The sequence below is a fragment of the Talpa occidentalis genome, unplaced genomic scaffold (genome assembly GCF_014898055.3).
Source record: "Talpa occidentalis isolate TD23 unplaced genomic scaffold, MPIMG_talOcc4v2.1 talOcc4.8, whole genome shotgun sequence".
In the NCBI taxonomy this organism is placed as follows: Eukaryota; Metazoa; Chordata; class Mammalia; order Eulipotyphla; family Talpidae; genus Talpa; species Talpa occidentalis.
The window spans coordinates 49,816,167-49,838,614 of record NW_023605194.1 but is presented as its reverse complement, the minus strand read 5'-3'; the positions used below and the strand labels follow the sequence as shown (position 1 = coordinate 49,838,614).

At 38.6% G+C, this 22,448-nt stretch overlaps 2 protein-coding genes across 4 annotated transcripts in view; one reads left to right on the top strand and one right to left on the bottom strand.

Moving 5' to 3' along the window:
• The first annotated feature begins 2,749 nt into the window (after positions 1-2,749).
• Positions 2,750-20,651, top strand: NRBF2 (nuclear receptor binding factor 2). 3 transcript variants are annotated; one of them, XM_037496071.1, is made up of 4 exons: positions 2,750-2,961; positions 13,631-13,715; positions 17,495-17,535; positions 19,137-20,651. In XM_037496071.1, exons 1-4 carry the CDS (start codon positions 2,932-2,934, stop codon positions 19,845-19,847), a joined length of 867 nt encoding a protein of 288 aa, XP_037351968.1. In that variant the 5' UTR covers positions 2,750-2,931; the 3' UTR covers positions 19,848-20,651. The 3 variants fall into 3 exon arrangements, with proteins under 3 accessions (XP_037351968.1, XP_037351970.1, XP_037351969.1); XM_037496072.2 differs by lacking the exon at positions 2,750-2,961 and adding an exon at positions 14,510-14,596 and having other exon boundaries at positions 13,678-13,715; XM_037496073.2 differs by lacking the exon at positions 13,631-13,715 and having other exon boundaries at positions 2,788-2,961.
• JMJD1C (jumonji domain containing 1C) overlaps positions 10,379-22,448 on the bottom strand; it is a 283,697-nt gene continuing 271,627 nt past the window's right edge. The window contains exon 24 of the mRNA XM_054690506.1: positions 10,379-10,504. Coding sequence (XP_054546481.1) covers positions 10,394-10,504 — 111 coding nt within the window. The 3' untranslated portion in view covers positions 10,379-10,393. The remainder of the gene's footprint in view (positions 10,505-22,448) is intronic.

The following is a 22,448-nucleotide window of genomic DNA, read 5'->3' as shown; positions in this document are numbered from 1 at the left end:
TTGCAGCAGAGATTTACTTCAGGGCACTTGTCTTTGATTCAACAATAGGCATGTCTACTGCCCATTACCAGGCATGGCCTGATAATTGCTATAATCCTCCAATGGCATTCACAAGAGATAGACTGGCTTTTCCTTATAGGCAACGAAGTCCTTCATGTATCTGAAGGAATACAAAACTGCCAGAAGGAAAAAATAGGCAGTGGCAAGCTTCAGGCATAGCTGTGCTTTCCCAGACTTCAAACAAAACAGACTGGAGAGTGCTAAGAATGTTACTGGAATAGGCCAGGGTTCTTGTGCTGCCTGTTACTACCAAAAAGCCAATAAGCACAGACAGGAACTGAATCTATATAAGCACTTTGATTTTTCACATTGCAGGCCACTGATCGGGGTGAATGGTGGGCATAACACCACGAAGAGACTGTTCTGCCATCTCCCCCTAATTGGCCTTTTTATATTGAGTTAAACAAAGGCACTGACTCATAAGCAAATAGCCCATTAGAACAGCCTGTCACAGCTGATGTTTCTGGTATTTGTCATGTTCAGCCCCCAGAACTTATCATCAGCCTCTTGGTTACCTTGACCCTGGTACAGCTCATGGTGTCAATGTCCGACACTCCTGTGGGTGTCATCAGGGCAGGACTCTGTTTACAGCCAGGATTTTTGTTTAAAGAAAACAGATCATTACTCACACAGTGCGTATGTGCAGCCTATGCTATGCATACAGATTCCTATACTAGGTATGATGCCTTTCCCTTCCTCTCTAGCCCCTTATATTTAGGTTTGCAACCTATTCCCTTGATGATCCAGAGACATCTAACATCATGTTCTTCATAAACTGTGGCTGGTAGGGCCAACAGCATGACAGCAAATGGCCTAGAAGAGGGCTGGTGTGTGCAATGCTGTGTCATTTGAACATGATCATGTACATTATGTCTCCTCTTTTGCTGATCTAAATGAAGTCACTCTCAAACACTGGTATGTGCTTGAAGATATCATACACCACCTTTCTTATCAAGCTGTTATAGGACAGGGAGAGGGGCAGCCCAAACCTCCACTCTCCCTTGGGTGGAGCAGGGAACCTGGAACCTCCCCCTTTCCTGGGGACCACCCTGTTACAAAGCCATTGCTGAGAATCCCTTTGAGGTTTTAAACATACCCACTGTGGATTGAGTAGTTTGGTGATATGGATCACTACCCAAGGCTCGAATTTATCAAGAAAATTCTGCCTCTAGAATTTACCTCCCTGAAGGAGTTGTAATGTTGTTTTTTTCCCCCCTGGTTTCATCTGTTAATGACCAGAAATTTAGTGACATAAAACACCATAAAACAGCTTGTGGGAGCCCCTAGCCCAGGACTCTGCAGCAGGGGGCTCCGAGAGGAGATAACATTTGTTATCTCACAATTTCCATTGGTCAGGAGTCTAAGCCTAACTTTGAAGAATTATCTGCTCTGGATCTTACAAGGCTGCAATTGAAGTACAGGCCAGGATGGGGAGGTCTTACCTTAATTTTGGGGTCTTCTTCCAAGCTCATATGGCTTTTGAGAGAATTCCTATCTTTGAAGTTGTAGAACTCCTGGTCATTCTATTATAGCTCCCTACCTGTTCCTCTACAGCTCAAATAATTAATTTTTATTGTGAGTGGATTCACTGACAGACCCCAGTGAAGTGGTTTCGCACATAATTGTTAAATGAGTCATTACTACATTTAAATGTAGCTATTTGTAAACAATATTATTTTCCTTATTCGTTTTTCAGAAACTTGAGGACAGAGCCCTGAAACATTCATATTTGTCTCCCTTTAGGTGTCTAGCTCAGTTCCTGTTTTAGCAATGCTCAAATCTGCATTTTGAAAAATAGAGATTAGGGGCAAGAACAAAGGTGGGTATAGGAGAGCAAGAAAGGGTGTAATTGTAACAGGGAGGTCCCCAGGAAAGGGGGAGGTTCCCTGCCCCACCCAAGGAAGGGTGGAGCTGAGCAGGAAGAGGAGAAGCTGCAAGAGACTGAGGAAGGAAGGAAGCAGGATGGAGCCTAGAGACACGTTAAGAAACTGCGCTTGTCTTTTGGTCGTGGACTGGGTGACACAGATGTGGGTGAGACCCGTGGGGAGGTGACAATGGCAGCTTTTATCTTGATGTTGATTTTGCTCTTTTCCTTCCGGGCTTGTCCGGTTGTTTGTGACCCTTTTCTGTGGGTCCCCACTGGAAGATGCTTTAGACTTGTGGCAGGCTTTGGGGCCTTGCTCTGGGCCGACCCCATATGGATGGACTTTTACCCACGAGGGGATGGGTAACTTTGGGTGCTTCATTTAGAAACTAGACTCTTTGCCTCACCTGTATTGTTTCCTAGTTTAATTAAAGTTCCTTCCCATTAAAGTCTCATATGTTTTGTGTTGATGCGGCGGATGGCAGAACCCATTTAGAATAGGCAGGTTTGCGGGGTTTGGGCTGCCCCTCTCCCTGTCCTATAACATAATTAGCGTGAATTTGAGGAAAGTCAGGCTGGAAACAAACAAGGGAGGCCCCAACACCAGCCATTTCATCCAAGCTCCACACAAGACTGCGCCTCCTCACGTGACGTCAGGGGCGCCTTCAAGAAGCTGAAGCTACACCTATCGCGAGAAAGTTACGTCACTCGGTGTCCCGCCTTCCTCGAGTTCTTCCCACTCCCTCGTCCTCACTCCCACCTTGAAGCAGCCGCGTGTGACGTCAGGACGCGACGCGTGCGTGGTTGCGGCGCAGGGGGCGGGCCCGCGGCGCAGCGCCTGAGGAGGAAGTGGTGCGGGTTGTTGCTGCCTCAGCGCGCGCCGCTGTCTCCCCGGGCGCGGAGAGTGGCCGCCGTCCCCGCCGTGGGTCGCGCTGCCCTCTTGATCCCCTCCATGTGCCCCGGCGCCCGTGCTCCCCTTCCTCAGGCCGCCGCTTGTCCCGGGGTCTATGGAAGTAATGGAAGGACCCCTCAACCTGGTGAGTGGCCCACAGAGGACAGAGTTCACCGTCGGGCGCCTTTGCCTCAGGAGCCCTGTGGTGGCCCTGGCTTGCCGCTGACCCTCGAGGGAGGGTTGGCGTCGGTGGTCTGAAAGGCCGGGGGGCTCTGGCCGCTCCGGGCTAGCTGTCCCAATCCTTGCCCCCTCCGGGGGGTCCACGGGAAGCTCCTGTGTCCCAGTTCCCGCCTCCTCCGGGCGCCCCCTGCCGCAGAGTCCTGAGCTAGGGGCTCCCACAAGCCGGGGCTGCCACCTCCTCTCCAGGCCGGAGGAAATGCCTCCATGCGCCACGTAGCCACCTTCCTGCAGCTTGGAGAGACACCGAAGCCGGCCAGGGCAGAAATGGATGGTAATACTGGTTTTAACTTCCAACACAGAGGGCCTGAAGTCTGAACCTGCCCACTCTGGAGAGGTGGAGTAATACTCCCTCTCATCCTCGTTTCCCCCCTTTACCTACTTTCTTCTGCATCCACTGAGTCTCCCAGCACCAGTAACTTAGAGGCAGTTGGAAAAAAATAGCGACTCGTCGCGTTTAGCTCAGCTTCATCATTTTAGTTATGGAAAATACGATTGTTCTTTTATTTTCTCAGAAAGAGTGATGATGGCTTCTATGTTTACGTTTTTTAGGCAGTACAGGTGTTGCGATCAAAACAACGGGAAAATTGAGTTCTTTTCTGACGGGCTACTGCTTGTTTTGGTTTTCCGTTGAGGTAGTTACCTGTTTTGGATACAAAAGTCGGATGACTTAAAATTGCAGACAGCAGAAACTTGAAGAGTCGCAGGTTTGCAATTCAGTTGCGAAGGTGGGATTGGAAAAAAGGAAGTGTGGTTAGTTTCTCAGGTTGAAATTCTGACCTTTAGTGGTCAAAGGGCTCTGGACTAGATTGAAACCATTCTATAGAAAAGCAGTAAAGGCTAGTTATTTAGATTGTGAAGCTAGATTGCTTGGATTCTGGCTTTGTCATTTAATAGCTTTGTGACCTTGGACACATTAGCTGATCTCAGTATGGTTTGTTGTGAGGATTAAAGGAGTAAATAGAAGAAAGTGAAAATCAAAATCAACAAAAAACTATGAACCAGAGACACTTTTTGGGGGGGGGCGGGAGGGGAAGGATTGCGGTCAGAATGGGGCGTTTGCAATTGTATGGGGGAATATAAAAATAAAATTTAAGATTAAAAAAAAAAATAAAGGAGTAAATAGGTGTAAAATGCTTAGGCTATTGGTACTTGACACATAGTACAATGTAAAAATTAGGTATTATAACCAAACCATAAACCATTAATTTAAAATCTGACATGTAAATGTTTGTACTTGTTGAGCCTGAAAAAATGAGATCCTAGGACCTGAAATCATGGTTCCCAAATGACTGGTGCCAGGTTATTTGTTGTGGGAAGTGCCTTCCACTTTTGCCGAGTTGAGGCCTCTCCCCTTTAGTAAAGAGTTGTTTATACTTAAAGAATTAGTCCAGATTTGTGAGTTTTTACGAACCAGGGAAATACCTTGCACTTTTCTTGTTTTTAAGGTGACATATAGTTGTAATGAAATAATTGGATGACTCAATACTGAAATTTCACAGGCATATTATTAGAAATAAACAGTAGTTTACAAAGTGCTTCAAAGTTCAAGTGTCCTTGCAAAACGACCATTGGTTCAGTTCCAGTTAGCTTCACTTTATTTGGCTGCAGGCTGCAGACTATCCAGCCAACTGTCCCACTAGTGTGGTCACTTATGAGAAGATTGGAACTGGGTGACAGTTGTAGATGGTGCAGCAGAATCACCAGTTTAGGACAGATTTTTTTCTAGTGGAAAAATTTGAGGAGTCTTGTTAAGCAGGCTAGCATAATTCCATTATACAGTCATCAAATTTATGTGGACAAGTATCAGAAATTTGGCATCTTGAACTCTGAAATCATTTGAAATGTGAAAGACCTGAGTAGTTTGTTTGTTTGTTGGAAGATAACGATGGGGCAGAGGTTAACATTTACTTGAATCTTTTTAATTGTAAAATTCCAGCCAATGACAGACTTTTGAATTTATTGTCACTCACTTTTGAAAGACTGGGTTTTTTGAAGACAGCACACATTCTTTTATGTAACAGCCAGCTTAGAATCCACTGAGTAAACATGAGATACAGTTCTCAGTACAATGATTTAAGGAACGCCTTTGAAAATCATAGTATAGACAAGCTTTTTCTAATGCATCATAGTATCATCCACATTTATTGCATAGTGACTTATGATAGTACTTAGATATATAATCATGCATTCTCAGAACAATATTGGAATTTAGTAAGACCTGTTTTCCAGTTTTACATATAAATAAGTCTAGATTGATAGAAATTAAGTACTTAGATTAGTGACTTAAATACATTATGGTCCAAAACTTACTTTGTTATCTCTTTCTATTAGCATCACGCTCTAAGTGATTGAGCTAATCAGCCACCCATATCACCTCTCTCTAGCACTGTTTCTATGTTAATGTACTCATCATTTTTATTTTAGTATGATCCTTATACATATACAACTGTAGACTTGGTGTCAACATTTAGTGCTTCTGCTCTAGTATTGATTGATTTATGTTTGGTTGTCAGTAAAGGCCTGTAGCCTCATTTCCTCACAGTGAATTTTTTTCCAGTTGTATTCAGAAATATTTGACGTGTATCAATCAGTGTATAAGCTTAGGCATATAGCATGATGGCTTGGTTTACATATATTGTGAAATAATTACCACAATAGATTTAGCTAACATTCATATATATAAATACAACAAAAAGAAGACAGTGAAAGAAAAAAGCCATTTTTCTTGGGATAACTTAGAATTTGCTGTCTTAACTTTCCATACACCACACAGCAGTGTTTTACTAATTGTATCTATCTCTAGTACTTATCCTATAACTGGAAGTTTATACTTTTTATTACCCCCCCTTCCCTTTTCTGGTAACGACAAGACTGATCTCTTTTCCTATGATTATTTTTTTAAGATTTATTTTTATTTGTATATGCATAGAAGAACTGGGGTTTAGGCCAGAGGTGTAGGGTGGTGAGAGGACTCACCCAAGACAGAGTGGGGAGCAGAACTGGCGGATCTACTGAAATATACTGCTGAAGGGAGCAGAGGGCAAGACAGGAGAGATATGCTGCTCCACGTGGGTTACCTCCTTGACAAGGGATCAGACTCGTGGTGCAGTGGCTGGTGATAGCTTGATAACACTGAGACTTTAATTTCCTGTGCCACCAAGGAGGTCCTATGATTTTTTTTAAGACAACATATATGAGATCACACAATATTTGTCTTTTTCTACTTGATTTAGCATACTTCTTTCAAGGTCCATGTTGTAAATAGTAGGACTTCCTTGTTTTTTATGGCTAAATAATACTTTATCGTGTGTGTTGTATAGAGGTATGTAGGTATACATACCAAGGTATAGAGGTATGTAGGTATACATTCTCAGGTATGTAGGTATGTATTATTCATTCAGCCATCTGTGGATACTTCGGTTATTTCCATGTCTTGACTTTTGTAAATAATGCTGCAGTGAACATGGGGGTACAGATATCTTTTGAGTTAGTCTTATTGTTTCTTTTGAACAGATTCCCAGAAGCAGAATTGCAGGATCATATGGTAGTTACATTTTTAATATTTTTGAGGATCCTCCATACTGTTTTACATAGTGGCTGTACCAGTTTACAACCTAACCGATGTGCACAAGGGTTTCATTTTCTCCACATCTACCAGCATTTCTCTTTCTTTTCTTGATGATTGCCATTATAACAGGTGTGAAGAGATATCTCATTGTGGCTTTAATTTGCATTTCTTTAATGAGTTGTTCAGCATCTTTCAGATCTTTTGCCCATTTTAAAATTTAGTTACTTGCTTTCTTGCTGTGTTGAGTTGTATGAGTTCTTTAAATTTTTTGGATACTAATCTCTTATCAGATATATGGTTTGCAAATATTTTTCCCATTGCAGGTTGTCTTTTCACTTTCTGGATAGTTTCTTTGGCTGTGTAGAAGTTTTATGGTGTGATGTAGTCCTATTTGTTTGTTTTTGCTTTTGTTCTTGTGTTTAGGTGTCATAACCAGAAAAAATCAGTACCGAGACCCCATGTCAAGGAACTTTACTCCTATATTTTCTTTTTTGTGTTTCATGGTTTTAGGTCTTACATTGAAGACTTTAATCCATTTTGAGTTAGTTTTTGTGAGTGGTATAAGATAGGGGATTCTACTTTTATATGTGAATATCCAGTAGTTTTTGAACTTTAAATAGATTCATTTCTTCCATTTTTTACTTTTTGTCAGTATTTAATATGGAAAAAATTATAACTTAAAATTACTTAGTGTGTATTTAGGCATTCATGCAATACATTTCATTGTTTTTTAAGATTTTATTTATTTATGTGTATAAGAACTGGGGTTTAGGCCAGAGGTGTGGGGGGTGAGGGGAGTGGTGAAAAGATTCCCCAGGGACAGAGTAGGGAGCAGACTAGGCAGGATCTACTGAAATAAACGGCTGAGGTGAACAGTGGGTGAGGCAGGGGAGGTTGTGCCATGTGGGTTAGCTCCCTGGCTGGGAATGGAACTCATGCTGCTGTGGTTGATGATAGCTTGATAGTGTTGAGACTTAACCCCTGCGCCACCGGGGAGGCCCTCAAAACTTTTAATTTTGACAATGTGAGCATAGGTAGCAAATGTCAAAACTTGTGTGAGAATTTCTGGTTCTTTTGTTTGCAGGCTGTCTGGGAAGTGATGTGAGACCTTAATTTATACATGACAGTTGCTCTGTTTTTGCTTACCTACTCTGCAGATGCTTAAGGATAGGGTCCCTTTGACTACATGGAGAAAATTGCATTCTGTTTTAAGTGTTTGACCCTTAAGACAGAGGAGAATGTGTAGTTGCTGAGCTCTACTCCAGAGTGGTAATTCTTCTCATCCAAGAACAGGAATCAGATACCATGGTCCAAAGAATGGTATTGTATATACCTGGAATCTTTTAACAATCACGTGTTAGTATAATCTTGCTTGGAATATTTCCTTGTTGCCCTGAAAACTTTCAAGAAAAATTTAGCCTGTGTCACAAGATAGCCAGGGCTTAATGGAATCACTCTGGGGAAAGGTGGTAGAACACTTAGCTGATCCAACATTTACTAAGTGCTGGGCCTGCCATTGGGCACTTTACATGTATCATTTATTTTGTCCTCACCGCAGCCATGTGAGATATTTCTCTATACTCTCATTTTACAGGGGAAGACATTGAAATGCAGTGTAAGTGGTGTTTGTGGGATTTGGAAACAAGATTCCAAATAAAATATTGATCTATTAGATCAGTTTTTGCCTATTTGTTTTGAGTGATCCACAATTAGAAATTTTTGCATAATGACCAGTATATGCATACATGTATGTATATTGCTGCAGAGTTGCTACATTGTGGAAAGTGCCTCCTGGAGTTGTCCAGGATGCAGGTATCCTCAAAATTTCACCCAAAGTAACAAAAAATTTAAAACAAACTTTCTGCTATACATGATACACTCTTGTTTTTACTATTAATTTTTTTAAAAGTGCTGTTTGTGACAAGACTGAATTGATTTTCCACATCACTGGTGAGTTGTGTCCTATAATTTGTCTTCATAGCCATTCTGAAAAAAGCAACCTAAACTGGAAACTTGAGGAGGAAGAAAGCAGCATTCTGTGTGTGAGAAATTGATCTTTAGCTTTAAAATTGAAAACAGCTCTTCCTGGACTTAGGTAATACTTGAGCAGTTATCTTTGGTGTGATTATAATACATTGATTAGGCAGTCAGTTCAGACACTACTTGCTTGTAGGAGACTCCTAGTGATTTAATTGGGGAAGGGAGTGTGAACAAGTTTTCTCCCTTGCTTTCCACTGAACATCTTACCACAAGCTTTAGGAATACATTAGCTTCTCCTCTGCCACCTATTTGGTATTGTGTTTGGTATGGTGTTCCTTTTCTTTTAATCTTTACATACTGTTTTCCCCAGAGGTATAAAAATAAATGGAAAGTAATGGAAGGCACTATTGCTTTCCTTTGAGAAAGAAAAAAATATTGAACCTATATTTGTAAAGTAGTTGGTATGTAGTAGAAAGTGCTTTTTAGTGAGGGAAGTTAGTAATCCAGTTGTTAGTGCTTTTGTTGGTTGCAGATGATAGAAATTCATTTCCAATTAATTTAAGTATTCCTTTGGTAAAGTGGGATAATTTATTGGAATCATAAGAAAGGTATAGGGTAGAGCAGGGGTATAATATAGGTGGCTCTAAGAGCGTACAGGACCTGAGGCTCAAAGATAAATCAGATTCTCCCTCTCTTGCCTCTTGACTGCTTTCCTCCTCTTTGCAGACTGTTTTCTACCTGGCTAACTCCTGATTGTCACATTAGTTTTAACCACTTGGAATGGTTAACACTTGTCACTCTCTCTAAGTTTGGATATCTGGCAGAAAGAGCTTTTAGGTGTGGCACCCTCTCACAGAAACTGTATCCCACTACATAGGAACAAGAACAGTTCACAGAGGGGAGTAGAGCATGTAGAAAGTGTTGGCTATCTGAGAAGAAGGATCCATCAAGGGACATATTTGTATTGGGCACACAGAGTAAGACATTATTCTTTACCCATTTGTTTTACCCACGATGACTAAATTTGAAGCTGTTTTACTTTTGAGAAAGGTTTTCAAACACTTTCACTCAAGAGGGAGTAGGAAAATTTTGTTTAAAGTGTCCTAGAGATTGAAATAATAAATGGGGTGTACCAGTAACACATTCTCTTTCTCTGTGTGTATGTATATTTATATATTATTTTAGATATTGTTTCAGAGTTTTAGTCTGTAATTTCCTTTGAAATACGATAATGTTCTATCTGCATTTACCAAGTTTTGGGCTTGTTGCTAACCCTCACTGTAACCTCTTCCATTCTTCTCTCCGGTTAACCATTCTTTCACCCATCTAGCCACCTGACAAATATAGGTAATTACTGTGTGTCAGGTATTATTCTGAGCCTCAAAGACTCAACAGTGAGTAGACAAAATTCCTAGTCTTATGGAACTTTCTTCTGATGTTTCTTGTTTTCAATCTGTTGTCTTTCTTTTCTTTTTTCTTTTTTTTTTAATGTTTTAAGAAAGTCATTTTTATTCCTTGCTGTTAATTCCAATATATGAGTCATCCCTGGGTCAGTTTCTGGTATCTTTTTATTATCAGTCAGTTTTACTTACTTCATATGTGTAGTATATTGATACCACACATTGTGGGTGATGTTTGTAGAGTAAATGTTATCTTCCTCTTAAGAGTGCTGAGTTTGACAGTTAAAATACTGGCAGATCATCTTGATCTAGGCTTAGTTAGGCTTTATTACACTGGATCTGTTTTAGTCTCACCCACAATGACTAGATTATGGTCCTTACTACCAAGGCTAGTCTTTCTGGGGCCCCACCCGAAAGCCCTGGGTATTCACCAACATTACGATATTCTTTCTAGGTCCAAACTGCAACCTATCTCCCCAGTACTGTGTGGCTTTTGAAATCTTTGCTTGGAGCATCTGCTTGGCTTCCTAGAATTGTGCCCTGCATATATGCGGGGCACATATTTGGCATTGGCCAAGGACCTAAGGGAATTTTTAAATGTGTATTTTTAGGGTAGCTTCACTATAGTTAAACTCCAATCCTGGATCCTCCTCAAATTCCAGTCCTTTGGCTCTAACTCATCTCCTCAGCCTAGTAAAGTGCTGCCTTCTGCTTCGGCTTTATATTCCTACACTCCACTTTAGAAAATACCCTCATAAAGGAAGCTGGGATGAATGCAGGTCTCACCTTGTCGCATTTCCCAATTCTTGAAAATACAGCTTTCTGTTCTTTTTGTTTAGTATCTGTAAACTGTTTTTTTGTTTTGTTTTGTTTAACTTTGCAATTGTTAATAGCTGGAGAGTAATCCAATGCCGGCTACTCCATCATAGCTGGATCAGAAATCCATGTTTCCATGAGAATTTTTAAGAGAGTCTTAAAATTAAGTCTATTTATTGTAAATCCTAAATGTCAGAAAGTAGTTGAATGTGAGATTGTAATATCATGCTCCATATCTTGTAATATCATGTAATATCATGCTCCATACTGAAATGATAGTGTATCACGACTTCATAAGGAATTGACACATTCCTCCTACCTCTTTCCCTTTCCCTTTGGTATTCACCATTTTGTTCTCAGATTCTGGCATTTTATTACTTTGTTTGCCTTGTTTATTTATATTCTACTATGAGTGAAACAATCTGTATTTGTCTTTCACTTTCTAATAGCATAATTATCTGGGTCTATCCATGTTGTCAAAAAGGCATGACAACAAGGCATGTTTCATCTTTTTATAAACAGCTGAGTTACTATCCATGCCACAACTTCTTCAGTCATTGGCCAGTGGGCATTTAGATTGTTTTCTGTGTCTTGGCTATTGTATATAGTGCCACAATAAATGTATCTTTTTATTAAAGTTTTTCATATTCTTCAAATAGGTAGGAGTAGAGTTGTGGAATCGTATGATATTTCTATTTTTTAACTTTTTGAGGAAAATATGTTTTCATTAGAGACTGTACCAATTCACATTCCCCATTCCCACCAACTGTGTATAAGAGTTCTTTTTTTTCTCCACAACCTTGCCAATACTTATTTCCAATCTTATGGATAGTAATAGTTATTCTTACAATCTAAAATTGCTTATTGTAAAGTGGCTTTGAATTATTGGATGGGGTTTTTTTGGGCAGATTTATTTTTAGCTTTCTATTTTCCTAATCAGAAGTGATGTTGAACATTTTTTGCATTGGCCATTATTATATTTTCAAAGAACTGTTTATCCAGATCTTCCCCTTTTTTTATTGGATTATTTTTTCTGTTGTTGAGTTGTATGAGTTCTTTATGTATTTTGAGTAATAATCCCTGTTGGATGTATGATATGCAAATATCTTCTCCAAATACGTAGGTTGCCTTTTTGTTTTGGGGATTTCTTTTACTGTACGGAAGTGTTGCAGTTTGACGTAGTCGTATTTGCTTTTTTTTTTTTTTTTTTTTTTTTTTTGGCTTTTGTTTCCCTTGCCGTTGGAGTTGAGTCTCCCCAAACATCTCTGAGGTTGATGTCAGTGAACATATTGTCTATGTCTATATAATCTGTGGTTTCAAGTCTTATATACAAGTCTTTAATCCATTTTTAAAAAGATTTATTTACTTATTGAAGATTTATTTTATTTATGCATACAAGAATTGTGGTATAGGCCAGAGGTACAGGGAGGGAGAGAATTCACCAGAGACAATGGGGAGCAGAACAGGATGGTCTCCTGAAATACACTACTGAGGGCAACAGTGTGCAAGTAGGAGAGGTCTGCTGCACCATGTGGGTTAGCTCCCTGGCTGGGGATCCAACTCAGACCCTAGCAGTGATAGTACTTAACCCCTTGGCCACCAGGGAGGCACTGTGCGTTGTTTTAAATAGTGATCTTTTTCTTTGGAAAAAAATAGTGATTTTTTTTTTCTTGCCCATGGCTGTTCAGTTTTCCTAACACCATTTGTTTCCTTTCTCCATTGTATGCTCTTGGCTTCTTTGTCATTAATTAACTGTCCATATTTATATGGGTTTATTTTGGGGTTCTCAAGTCTGTTCCATTGGTGTGTGTTTCTCTTTTTAGTCCATATTGTTTTGATTACTATCACTTTGTAGTATAGTTCAGAGCGAAGAGTGTGTAATACTTCCATTTTTCTTTTCTTCAGGATTTCTTTGGCTTTTTGAGTCTTTTGTGGCTCCATACACATTTTAGTATTTTGTTCTGTTTCCTTGAAAAATAACCTTTAGGATTTTGATAGGCATTGCATAGATTCTCTGTATTGTTTTGGGTAAGATGCCCATTTTAACAGTGCACTTCTTCCAATCTGTGAACACAAAATATTTTCAATTTCTTTGTATTTTCCAGTTCTTTTAACACTGTCTTACACAGTATTGTCTTATACCCCCTTTATTAAGTTTACTCCCCAGTATTTTATTCTTTCTGATGCAGTTGTAAATGGAATTGTTTTCTTAATCTCTTCCTGTTACTTGTTTGCATATAGAAATGCAACTGATTTTGTTTATTGATTTTGTATTCTGCCACTTTACTGTATTTATTTATTCTAGTAGTTTTTTTAATGGGATCTTTTGGATTTTTGATGTATTTTATGACATTTGTGAATGGTGATAGTTTTACCATTCAAATAGAAGGAGTTGATATGAGAGAAGCTTGAATTTTACTATGTGATAAATAATTTTCCGATTATTACACTTTTTTAAATCATACAAACTAGTGAAGGAGGCTTGTTGCAAATTGACAAATACAAATTAGATCAATATTTTTAAATGACATTCTATGACTGTAACTATTGTTTAATTTGTAAAGAACAGAAGAATTTGGGTCACTGGAGTTGAATGCCTGGTGTTAACTTCAAGATGGTTTATTAATAGAGTTGAGAGAAATTGTCAGTCCTTTCAGAGATTACAGTTCAAGGAGCTTACTCATTACTTAAGTTATAGATAGAGCTGTGATTTTTTGATGTATGGCAACAAACAGCATTACTTCTTGACTTTTTTTTAAAAGGTTTTTTTTTTTCCTAATTCGGGGAACTTAGTAATGTTTGTCTTCTAGGCCCATCAACAGAGCAGACGAGCAGATCGTTTATTAGCTTCAGGGAAATACGAAGAGGCTATTTCTTGCCACAAAAAGGCTGCAGGTGAGTATTTTTTGTAAGAAACACTGAATCAGAAACTGGAGGTGAATTTCTTTTCTCCAATATCTTCCAATATACTTTATTTAGAATGAAAGTCTTGCTAGTCATGATGTGTTGTTGCCTTGCATATACAAGGTTGTACTGACCTACTGGAATATTAGCTTGCATTACTCTCCAAGTGAATTTGTGGATTCCCAGTTTCTCCTATCCTGATCTTTCTAAATCATGACTATAGGATGTACTATATATTGTTAATTGATTTTTGTACACAGCTTTTTGAGCTTGAAGATATCTACAGATAGAAGCTGATTGCAAAATGACAGCCATTTCGTCTTAGTTATTTTAGAAAAGGTATTCTGGATTTCAGGTTTCATTTTGGGTTCTGAAACTATTAAGTAATTTAATTCTAACCGATTCTTTTTCACTGAATTTCTAATGTTAGGAACACTTTCAGAAAAGAAGCTAAAGAAAGATCATAGGAAAGATTTTAGATAGGTTTGTATTACTATCTTAGTATCATACTGAAGATAGTATTCTTTTAGCTATGACATTTAGAATTATTGGCTGCTTATCAAAGTCCTAATTTTATGCCAACTAGTCATTCATACAAACTGGCATATGTTGACCAGAGAAATAGAGCTTCAGGATCGTTTGTAAGTAGACTAATTTGTTTGCCAGCAAACCTAAAAGTTCTCAGGAAAGGGTTTACACTATATCCAAAATGAATGTTGGTCACCTTTCATTGAGCAAGTCCTGTAGTCTTTCTCCTAAGGCAAGGCGCTTTTCTTTCCATCCAGGCCAGTAAGCTGATCAAAGCCGATGTTCTTTCCTGACCGTCTGTTGCTCCTCTGAAATGCAGACCACACAGTGGATAAGTCCTCTATGTCAGTGATTTTTGCTTTTAAGTCAGTAATTTTTAGAGAAAATTTTAAGTCTCACATTAAAGAATTTCACTGAAGTATACCTCTTCAACTGTAGGGCTGCATGTATGTACTCCATAATCTACGTGTATTTTTATGGTGGTTTTATACGACATTTAACTTGGGAGCTAATGCTCTTTAAATCTTTTGTTAATCATGTGTTATTATGTATCAAATTGTTGAATTTGTAGTCACTATAAAGACAATTTCTGCACTATTTATGAAAGCCCTGTTATAGATGAAAATTACAGTGAAATGATACTTAATCCAGAGTGTTCATGGTTACTCATATGTAACCTGTGTTACAACAGTGATCAGTATAATTGGTGTGCAGAGTAGAAAGATATTCTGAATATATAAAAAGGCAAAAAGTTTCTTTCATTCCTAATCTATATCCTGTCTTTATTTGAAGACTTAAAAGTTAATGTTGTTTTTAACCACAACCCACTCCCGCCCTCCCAGGATTTAGCATTATTAGGAAAACTTTTCTCTTTACAGCAGGTATAATTAGATTGGTGTAATTCTCTTTGATTCAGTCTCTTACAGTCCTGTTTCCGAAGTGGATATCATTTCTTTCAGGACAGCTAAAAGAGCAATAACTTAACTGGGGAAGTTGTTACCAGCCATTGACAATGATTAGAATGCAAAATTTTCAGAAGATGAGCTGCCCTCTGAGAACAAATTTTAACTAGAGCTTCCCATGAAATTATAGTGATATGAAAATGATTCCGAGCACATCACTTTTTGTTATTCTGAGGCAATATTTGGTATGTATGTACAGACAGGCTGTATAATTTGTACTTTGCTACTAGTTTAACAGATTCATGAGACACTAGTAATAGATTTTTTTTTTTTAAGAAGTAATAGATTCTTTAGATTGTTAGTCCTCCCCCAATCATTATCTACTTTAAATTTTAGCCTGTGCCATAATTAAATGAAGTTAATTTTGACCAGAATTGTTAGATTTTTTTTTTTTTAAAGATTTATTTTACTTTATTTATTTATTTATACAAGTACTGGGTACAGTCAGAAGCGCGGGAGGGTGAGAGAATTCACCAAAGCTAGAGCAGGGAGCAGAACAGGCAGAAGGACCGAAGTACACTGCTGAGGGGAGCAGCGGGCGGCAGGAGAGGTCTGCGCGCCATGCGGGACCCTCCTCCGTTGGCCAGGGAGCAGCTGGGGATCGAACCGGTGCTGCAGAGGCCGCAGGCAGCTTCGCAACCCAGCACTCAACTGCTGCGCCACCGGGGAGGCCCCAGAATTGTTAGATTTTTGGGGGATAAGTATGACTTTTCTAATTGATCCTATTGTAAATTTGTGAAGCAAGTCCACGTGTATGTAATCAGACTAATAATTTTTTTCTTTTAAAACAATTTTTTTTAAAGGCCCAGGTTTTAACTTCAGATGTGGGAAATACTTTCAATGGCAGCATGTGGCTCTTGTTGAGTTCTTTGTCCTTTGGGAACTTACTATCCTTGGATATCCTCTTTTGTCATGTTAGTTTCAAGGTTCTACAAAGGGAGGCATTCCAGCTGGTTTAAGCTTGGTTTTGTGAAACTGTTCTATTTGTTAAGAAACTGGACTTGAGCAAACTATAGTTCTGCAAACAACTGTACACACAATAGGAAGAATGTCTAGGAAAATTCATCCAAGCTGTATCAGAGCTAATAATGTCTCAACAGAATTAAATGTGTATAGAAGGAAAAGAAGTAGCCTATATGCAGCCATACAGACTTAATAAAAGACAAGAAAAAGATGAGGGGGGAAAAAATGTAAGTTTGGCTGGAGCAAAGGCTATCCATCAGGTTTTCTGTTGGGGAGGGAGCATGCATTTAATCTGGTAAAGGACTATGATAGAATCTGGCAGACAATAGTTCTGAGTCATGAATTCAGAAAATCATTTAAATATTTGGACTAAGGTTAGACAGAAAGCAGTGTCTTCTGGTATCTGCAAAAAGGAACCTAAGGCACGAATAAGAGATGCTGAAAAGCTTTTAGTGAACTAATTGTACGTGTTAATATAACTTGTTATTTATGCCCCTCTTATTCTAGTCAGGATATAAAATACCTTGCAGAGGAGTACAATAAAATATATAATTTAATATATGTAGATAAAGAATACCATGGAAAGGTGAAATGGGAAAAGATTGGGAATATAGTTGACAAAATATACCATGAGTTCTTACATGTTCAATAAAAGAAAGATGTTGCCTTAAGCTTTCTAGCAATCAACTCAGGGAGGAAAATTTTGGATGTTTACAGTGATCACTTAATTCAAATAGATTAATTACCCGAGAACTCATACTACAATCAGAGTCTATTTAGTTATTGGCCATTTGTGGTCTTAATAATATATTGTCCTTAACTTAATTATAATTTATATGTCATATAAGTACTTAGGACTTTTAACTACCTAATGGTGGTTGGCTGATAATGTAGCTCAGAAATAATTCAATAAAAGCACTTCTATAGAAGGCCAAAATAATATAGTTTATGTATTTTTATGGATTAAAAACTCATTAATAATTAATAATCTCTTGATATTTTGTGAGCGCATAATGATAATGGGGTTTTGATAGTTTCTTGTTTAATTTTAATTCTCTTGGCCCATTTTTCTGATTAATTGTAAAATCAGATTTGATTACCACTGATACCTTTTTTTGGATAAGTTAGGAATCCTGTCCTTTTTTTAAAAAAAAAAAAAACTCTTTACCTTCTTTTCAGGAACAGGATAATTGTGCAGCAGAATTGCTTATAAGACCAGTTCTCTTTGTCATATGAAGAGTATTGAAACTCTTCCTCTAACCTGTTAATTACAAAAATGACACTCAGATTTTTTTTTTTTTTTTTTTTTTTAACTAGCATATCTTTCTGAAGCCATGAAGCTGACCCAGTCTGAGCAGGTGAGATACTTCCTCAACATCTGCAACAAGGGTTAGAAATATTTCCTTGTGAATACTTAAATCAGGTATCAAATTAAGCATGGTGCCTCTCTCAAAGCACTAATCAGAAATAACAGCAGTTCCTCCAATTATGTCATTTTGTTACAACTCTGGTACAAAAGAAAAATGATTCCAGTCAGGGCCATTTTCTGTGTGGAATTTGCATGTTCTCCTGTGTCTGCCTGGGTCTTCTCCAGGTACTTCAGTTTCCTTTCATATCCCAAATACATGCACACTAAGTTCATTCATCTATCTAAACTGTCCCAGTCTGAGTGAGTGTGTGTGTGTTGAGGGGTGGGGAGAGGGTGTCCTGTGATGGAAGGATATACTGCCGGGATGTGTATGGCCCCCTGCAACCCTAAACTGGAATAAACAGGTTGGAAAATGAATGAGCACAACTTATTATTTATTATTAGAAGTGTTTTAGGCCTTAATTTAGAAGTTTGGTGATGTTTTTGTGACCAGAAATATGTGTAGGAACTTGTTTATATCAATTACCTAGAGGTAAAATAGGTTTCATTTCACACACACACAAACATACACACTTCACCTAAAGTCACAGTTTCTGAGAATCTGTCAATAACCTCAGGTTAGGTCATACTGTATATTAAATGGGCAAGAGTACTCTTAAGAATGGAAACTAAAACTAAAGAACCATTCCTGGCATGGCAGGCAGAAATCTCTTTTCTCTAGTGGTTACACACAGACTTTAGATTGCTAAAAATGAAACCCCTTTGGAGAACCCATTTAGAGAGTGGGCCTTTCCTGGTCATTAGCTTAGTTGACTGTTAGTTCACAGTAGTTAAACCAGCCTGGCCAAATGGAGATCATTTGGACTTCCCTTTCCTTGTCAAAGATAATGTAAGTTGGAAGAGCCCCCCGCTGCCTTTTCCTGATTTCCTAAGCAAAATTTGTTTCCTTGGTGACTTAATTGTCCTCTTTGTTTGGGAAGGGCCTGTTTAGGATTTAAATTTTTCTTTATCCAAAGATGGTTTCTCATTATGAAGGTACAAGTATGTTGGAGGTACTTGGTAAATATGTGTCTAGCTGAATTAGCAAATGTTTCCATGAAGGGCTATGAGTGGCAAGGGGGGAAAAGACCCTTCTAGAGGTTGTATTCCACCCCTTCGCACTGAATTCTGACTGCAGTACTTCTCGTCAGACATGTAATATGGGTGTTTGTTGAACCTTCTGAACACCCTGTTGACAGAAAGACTAGTTGCAGAAGTAATGTTTCAAGAGGCAAGTCTTCTTGTTTTCCGCCGAGTACGGTAGCATTACAGAGGGGTAAGGCACATTCAAAACTGAGGCGATTCACCATGTTGATCTGGATTAGGACTTCTGACTTCCTGAATGGTGTATTGTTTATAAATGAATGTTTTAGCTGATCTAGAAAGAGTTAGGTAATTTGAAATTTTTTTGAGGGGCTATTGAATTGCAAACATAGTGTATTAATTTTAAGTTTATTGGATTACTTAGAAAGGAGGATCTGAGAATAATATTTACTGGACATTAGAAGAGAGTCTTGAAAGTTAAATTGTACCTTTCCTTCTGTATAATAGGCTCATTTATCACTGGAACTGCAAAGGGATAGTCACATGAAACAGCTCCTCCTCATCCAGGAGAGGTGGAAGAGGGCACAGCGGGAGGAAAGACTGAAAGCCCAGCAGAGCACAGACAAGGATGCAGCCGCCCAGCTCCAGGCAGCCCACAAACCCTCTGCTGAGGATGCAGAGGGCCAGAGTTCCCTTCTTTCTCAGAAGTACAACCCTTCCGCAGAGAAGCATCTGCCTGAAATTCAGAGGGTCTTTGACAGGGATCCAGACACACTACTATTTTTACTTCAGCAGAAGAGTGAGCCAACAGAGACATGCATTGGAAGCAAAGCCCCAAAAGATGATAAAACCATTATAGAGGAGCAGGCAACCAAAATTGCTGATTTGAAGAGGCATGTGGAATTCCTTGCTGCAGAGAATGAAAGATTAAGGAAAGAAAACAAACAACTAAGGGCAGAAAAGTCCAGACTTCTAAAAGGTCCAGTAGAAAAGGAGCTGGATGTAGATGCTGATTTTGTAGAAAAGTCAGAGTTATGGAGCTTGCCACCACACTCAGAAACTGCTACAGCCTCCTCAACCTGGCAGAAATTTGCAGCAAATACTGGGAAAGCCAAGGATATTCCAATACCCAATCTTCCTCCCTTGGATTTTCCATCTCCAGAACTTCCCCTTATGGAGCTCTCTGAGGATATCCTGAAAGGACTTATGAATAATTGAAATGGAAGCCCATAGAAGAACTAAGAAGAAGAAAATACAACAGTACCGTTAATCCAGAAGGAAAATCAAAAAGGGAAAACCACTGCAAGGGTAATCCCGGAGATGCTTCGTTGTCTGGCTTACTGTGGAGAAGAGGCATTGCCAGGACTCGGAAAACAGTCACTGTGAAATATGTCGCATATCTTGATTTACTGACTAATGATTCCAGACTTGGCAGACACTAAACTTTTGGAGGTTCACTTTCTCCTGATACAAACCAAATGACTTTGTTGCTTTTCAAGCAACGATTGTTTTTCTTATCTTCAGGGTTAAAATGCGTAAAAGTATGTTCTGTGTAATTAATCTATAATGCCATAAATGATAATGCAAAACCTAAATAATATGGTGGCCCGAGAAGCTGCCTTGTATTTGAAACCTGCTTTCTATCATGCATTGACTGTATGCATTTTGTTATGCACATTTTGTTTAATGAGGTGTGCACAACACACCTTTCTAGATGAAACTCTGTGTGCCACACTTTGCACTACTCATAACATAATGATAACCTCAAGACTATCAGGAGAAATATTTAAGTTTCCATTTATGAAGAAAGGAACCAAATTATTAGTTATGCTTTTTTTAAAAAAAAATTACCAGTTTACATAATTAATCAGGGTGCATTTTAAGTTCTAACTTTGTTTATTATATAATGCATCATTTGAAAATTTCAAGGAAATATCCTTTTTTTAAATGATGCCTGAGTGGAAGTAATGCTAGTTGGAAGTGTTTGATTGTAAGAAATCAATAAAGTAATTTGTGTTTTAAGTCTGTTGAATGTGGTTGGTAGTTACAAAGCAAGTTTTGTGGCTGTTGTGTTGTAAATTTTGAATATGAGGTTGAACAGATTAACTCAGATTTAGTGTTACAGATTTTCTTCAGTAGTTTAGTTAGCTTTCCCTAGAACTAGAGTGAAAGAGAACAGTTTCTTGAAGTTTCAATATGCCTCCCACCACATATAATGTAGTAGCCATCCCGAAAGAGTACAGAGGGTAGGAAACACTGCTTGGCGGTCTCTGTGCAGAGCCCAGTGCCCTTCCAGTGGTGGGACAGGGAAGAGGAGGATGCAAGTGGAACATCTGGGTAAAGGCTACTGTGTGTGGTTAAAGCATGGGTTTCATTTACTGCGTGGAATTGTGGGAGTGCACCACTCTGCCTCCCCTGGGGGACCAGGGACAATTTGGGTTGAGAGGGTAGGTTTAAGCTTAACTGTCTAGTAATGAGGCTAGCAGAAGTAAGATGAGATGATGTGACTAGTCACATTTCACCCATCTCATCTCAGCACAGAGGAAACCAAAAATATTCTAGTTTCTTGAAAGAGTTCTCTAAGTCAAGTCAGTGTCCATCTGTGTTGCATCCCAGACTCAGAATATTTGCTTCCTTAACCTTCCTTAATAAAACCTCAGATTTAAAAATTTGTTCAAAAGTAAACTATTAACCTAGCCCTTTCTAACAAAGGAGCTTTGTTATATTTTGACACAAATGTTTTGTAAATCACTCTACTTTGCCACTACCACCTTCTCCAGCCTTTCCATCCTGTGACTAAGAGCAGTTCAACATGTTTTTTACAGAACCTGTTCCATACATTTCCTGATCAAGTGCATGTTAAGTGACTAATGTTATTTTAGAAGTACTAATTTGTGCTATTTAGTACCCTTGTTTAATCTGATTCTTAAGTTTTGTGTGAGCCTTTACTTGAACATACCTGCCTTTTGACCAAGATTACACCATACCATTGCAACATGTTAGTACAGTCTCTTCCAGAGTAGATAAAACAAAAAATACTTTCTTCAACTGTAAGAACTAGCCGCTGGGCGCATAGACCATGTCCTAACTGGGGTTTTTAGATGTTCTTGTATCTTCTTTAGCTCAAGGCACCAAAAGGATTTAAAAGCTTGCTTTCACTAACAAGGTTTTGTGCATGTGCAGGAAATTTAGGTGCTCTTGTCCTTTCTTACTGAGTGGTGACCTTTTGCTGCTGAATCCAGATAACTAGGTGGTAGTAAAATGCCAGAAAACCTGGTCCTGAGTTCTTATTTTCAGCTTTTCACAGAATTCACTTCTTTCAGAAGATAAGTGTATGTAGTTAAGAATCTTAGTTACGCTGCTATACTACACAAGTAATCATCAGCTGGAAATCATACAGATGAAATAGGAAGAAGACATTTCCAAAATAATCTCAAAGCCATTGTCTATCACTGGTATACTATCAAGGTTATCAAAATAATGAGAATATTTCATCACTAGGTAAGTCTATTCAAAATGTTAAATACATTATCTCCTTGCTTTGAACAACTCTAGATGCTTTTTTGTTTTTACATTGGATGTCATAATTTTTAGGGCCATTAAGACCTATTTATGAAGGAACAAATTGAGGCCCAAAGATAGAATTATGTGAAAATGTACACAAGATGGGGAGCAGAGCAAAGCAAAAAAGGTCTTTCCTAGGAGTCGGGCTATTTTTACTTGCCAAACTGGTGGCTGAGTTGTCATTTCCTTACTGTCAATTTCTTTGAATGGCACACAATGTACCACTGTTATTCTGCTTCCCATGAAGTTGGGAGA

Bases quoted from the DNA above. Each gene is read 5' to 3' on its own strand.
- NRBF2 (XM_037496071.1), top strand. From the start codon at position 2,932: ATGGAAGTAATGGAAGGACCCCTCAACCTG. The intron at 2,962-13,630 runs GTGAGTGGCCCA...TTTGTCTTCTAG, and splicing joins TGGAAGGACCCCTCAACCTG to GCCCATCAACAGAGCAGACG. The intron at 13,716-17,494 runs GTGAGTATTTTT...TTTTTTAACTAG, and splicing joins TTGCCACAAAAAGGCTGCAG to CATATCTTTCTGAAGCCATG.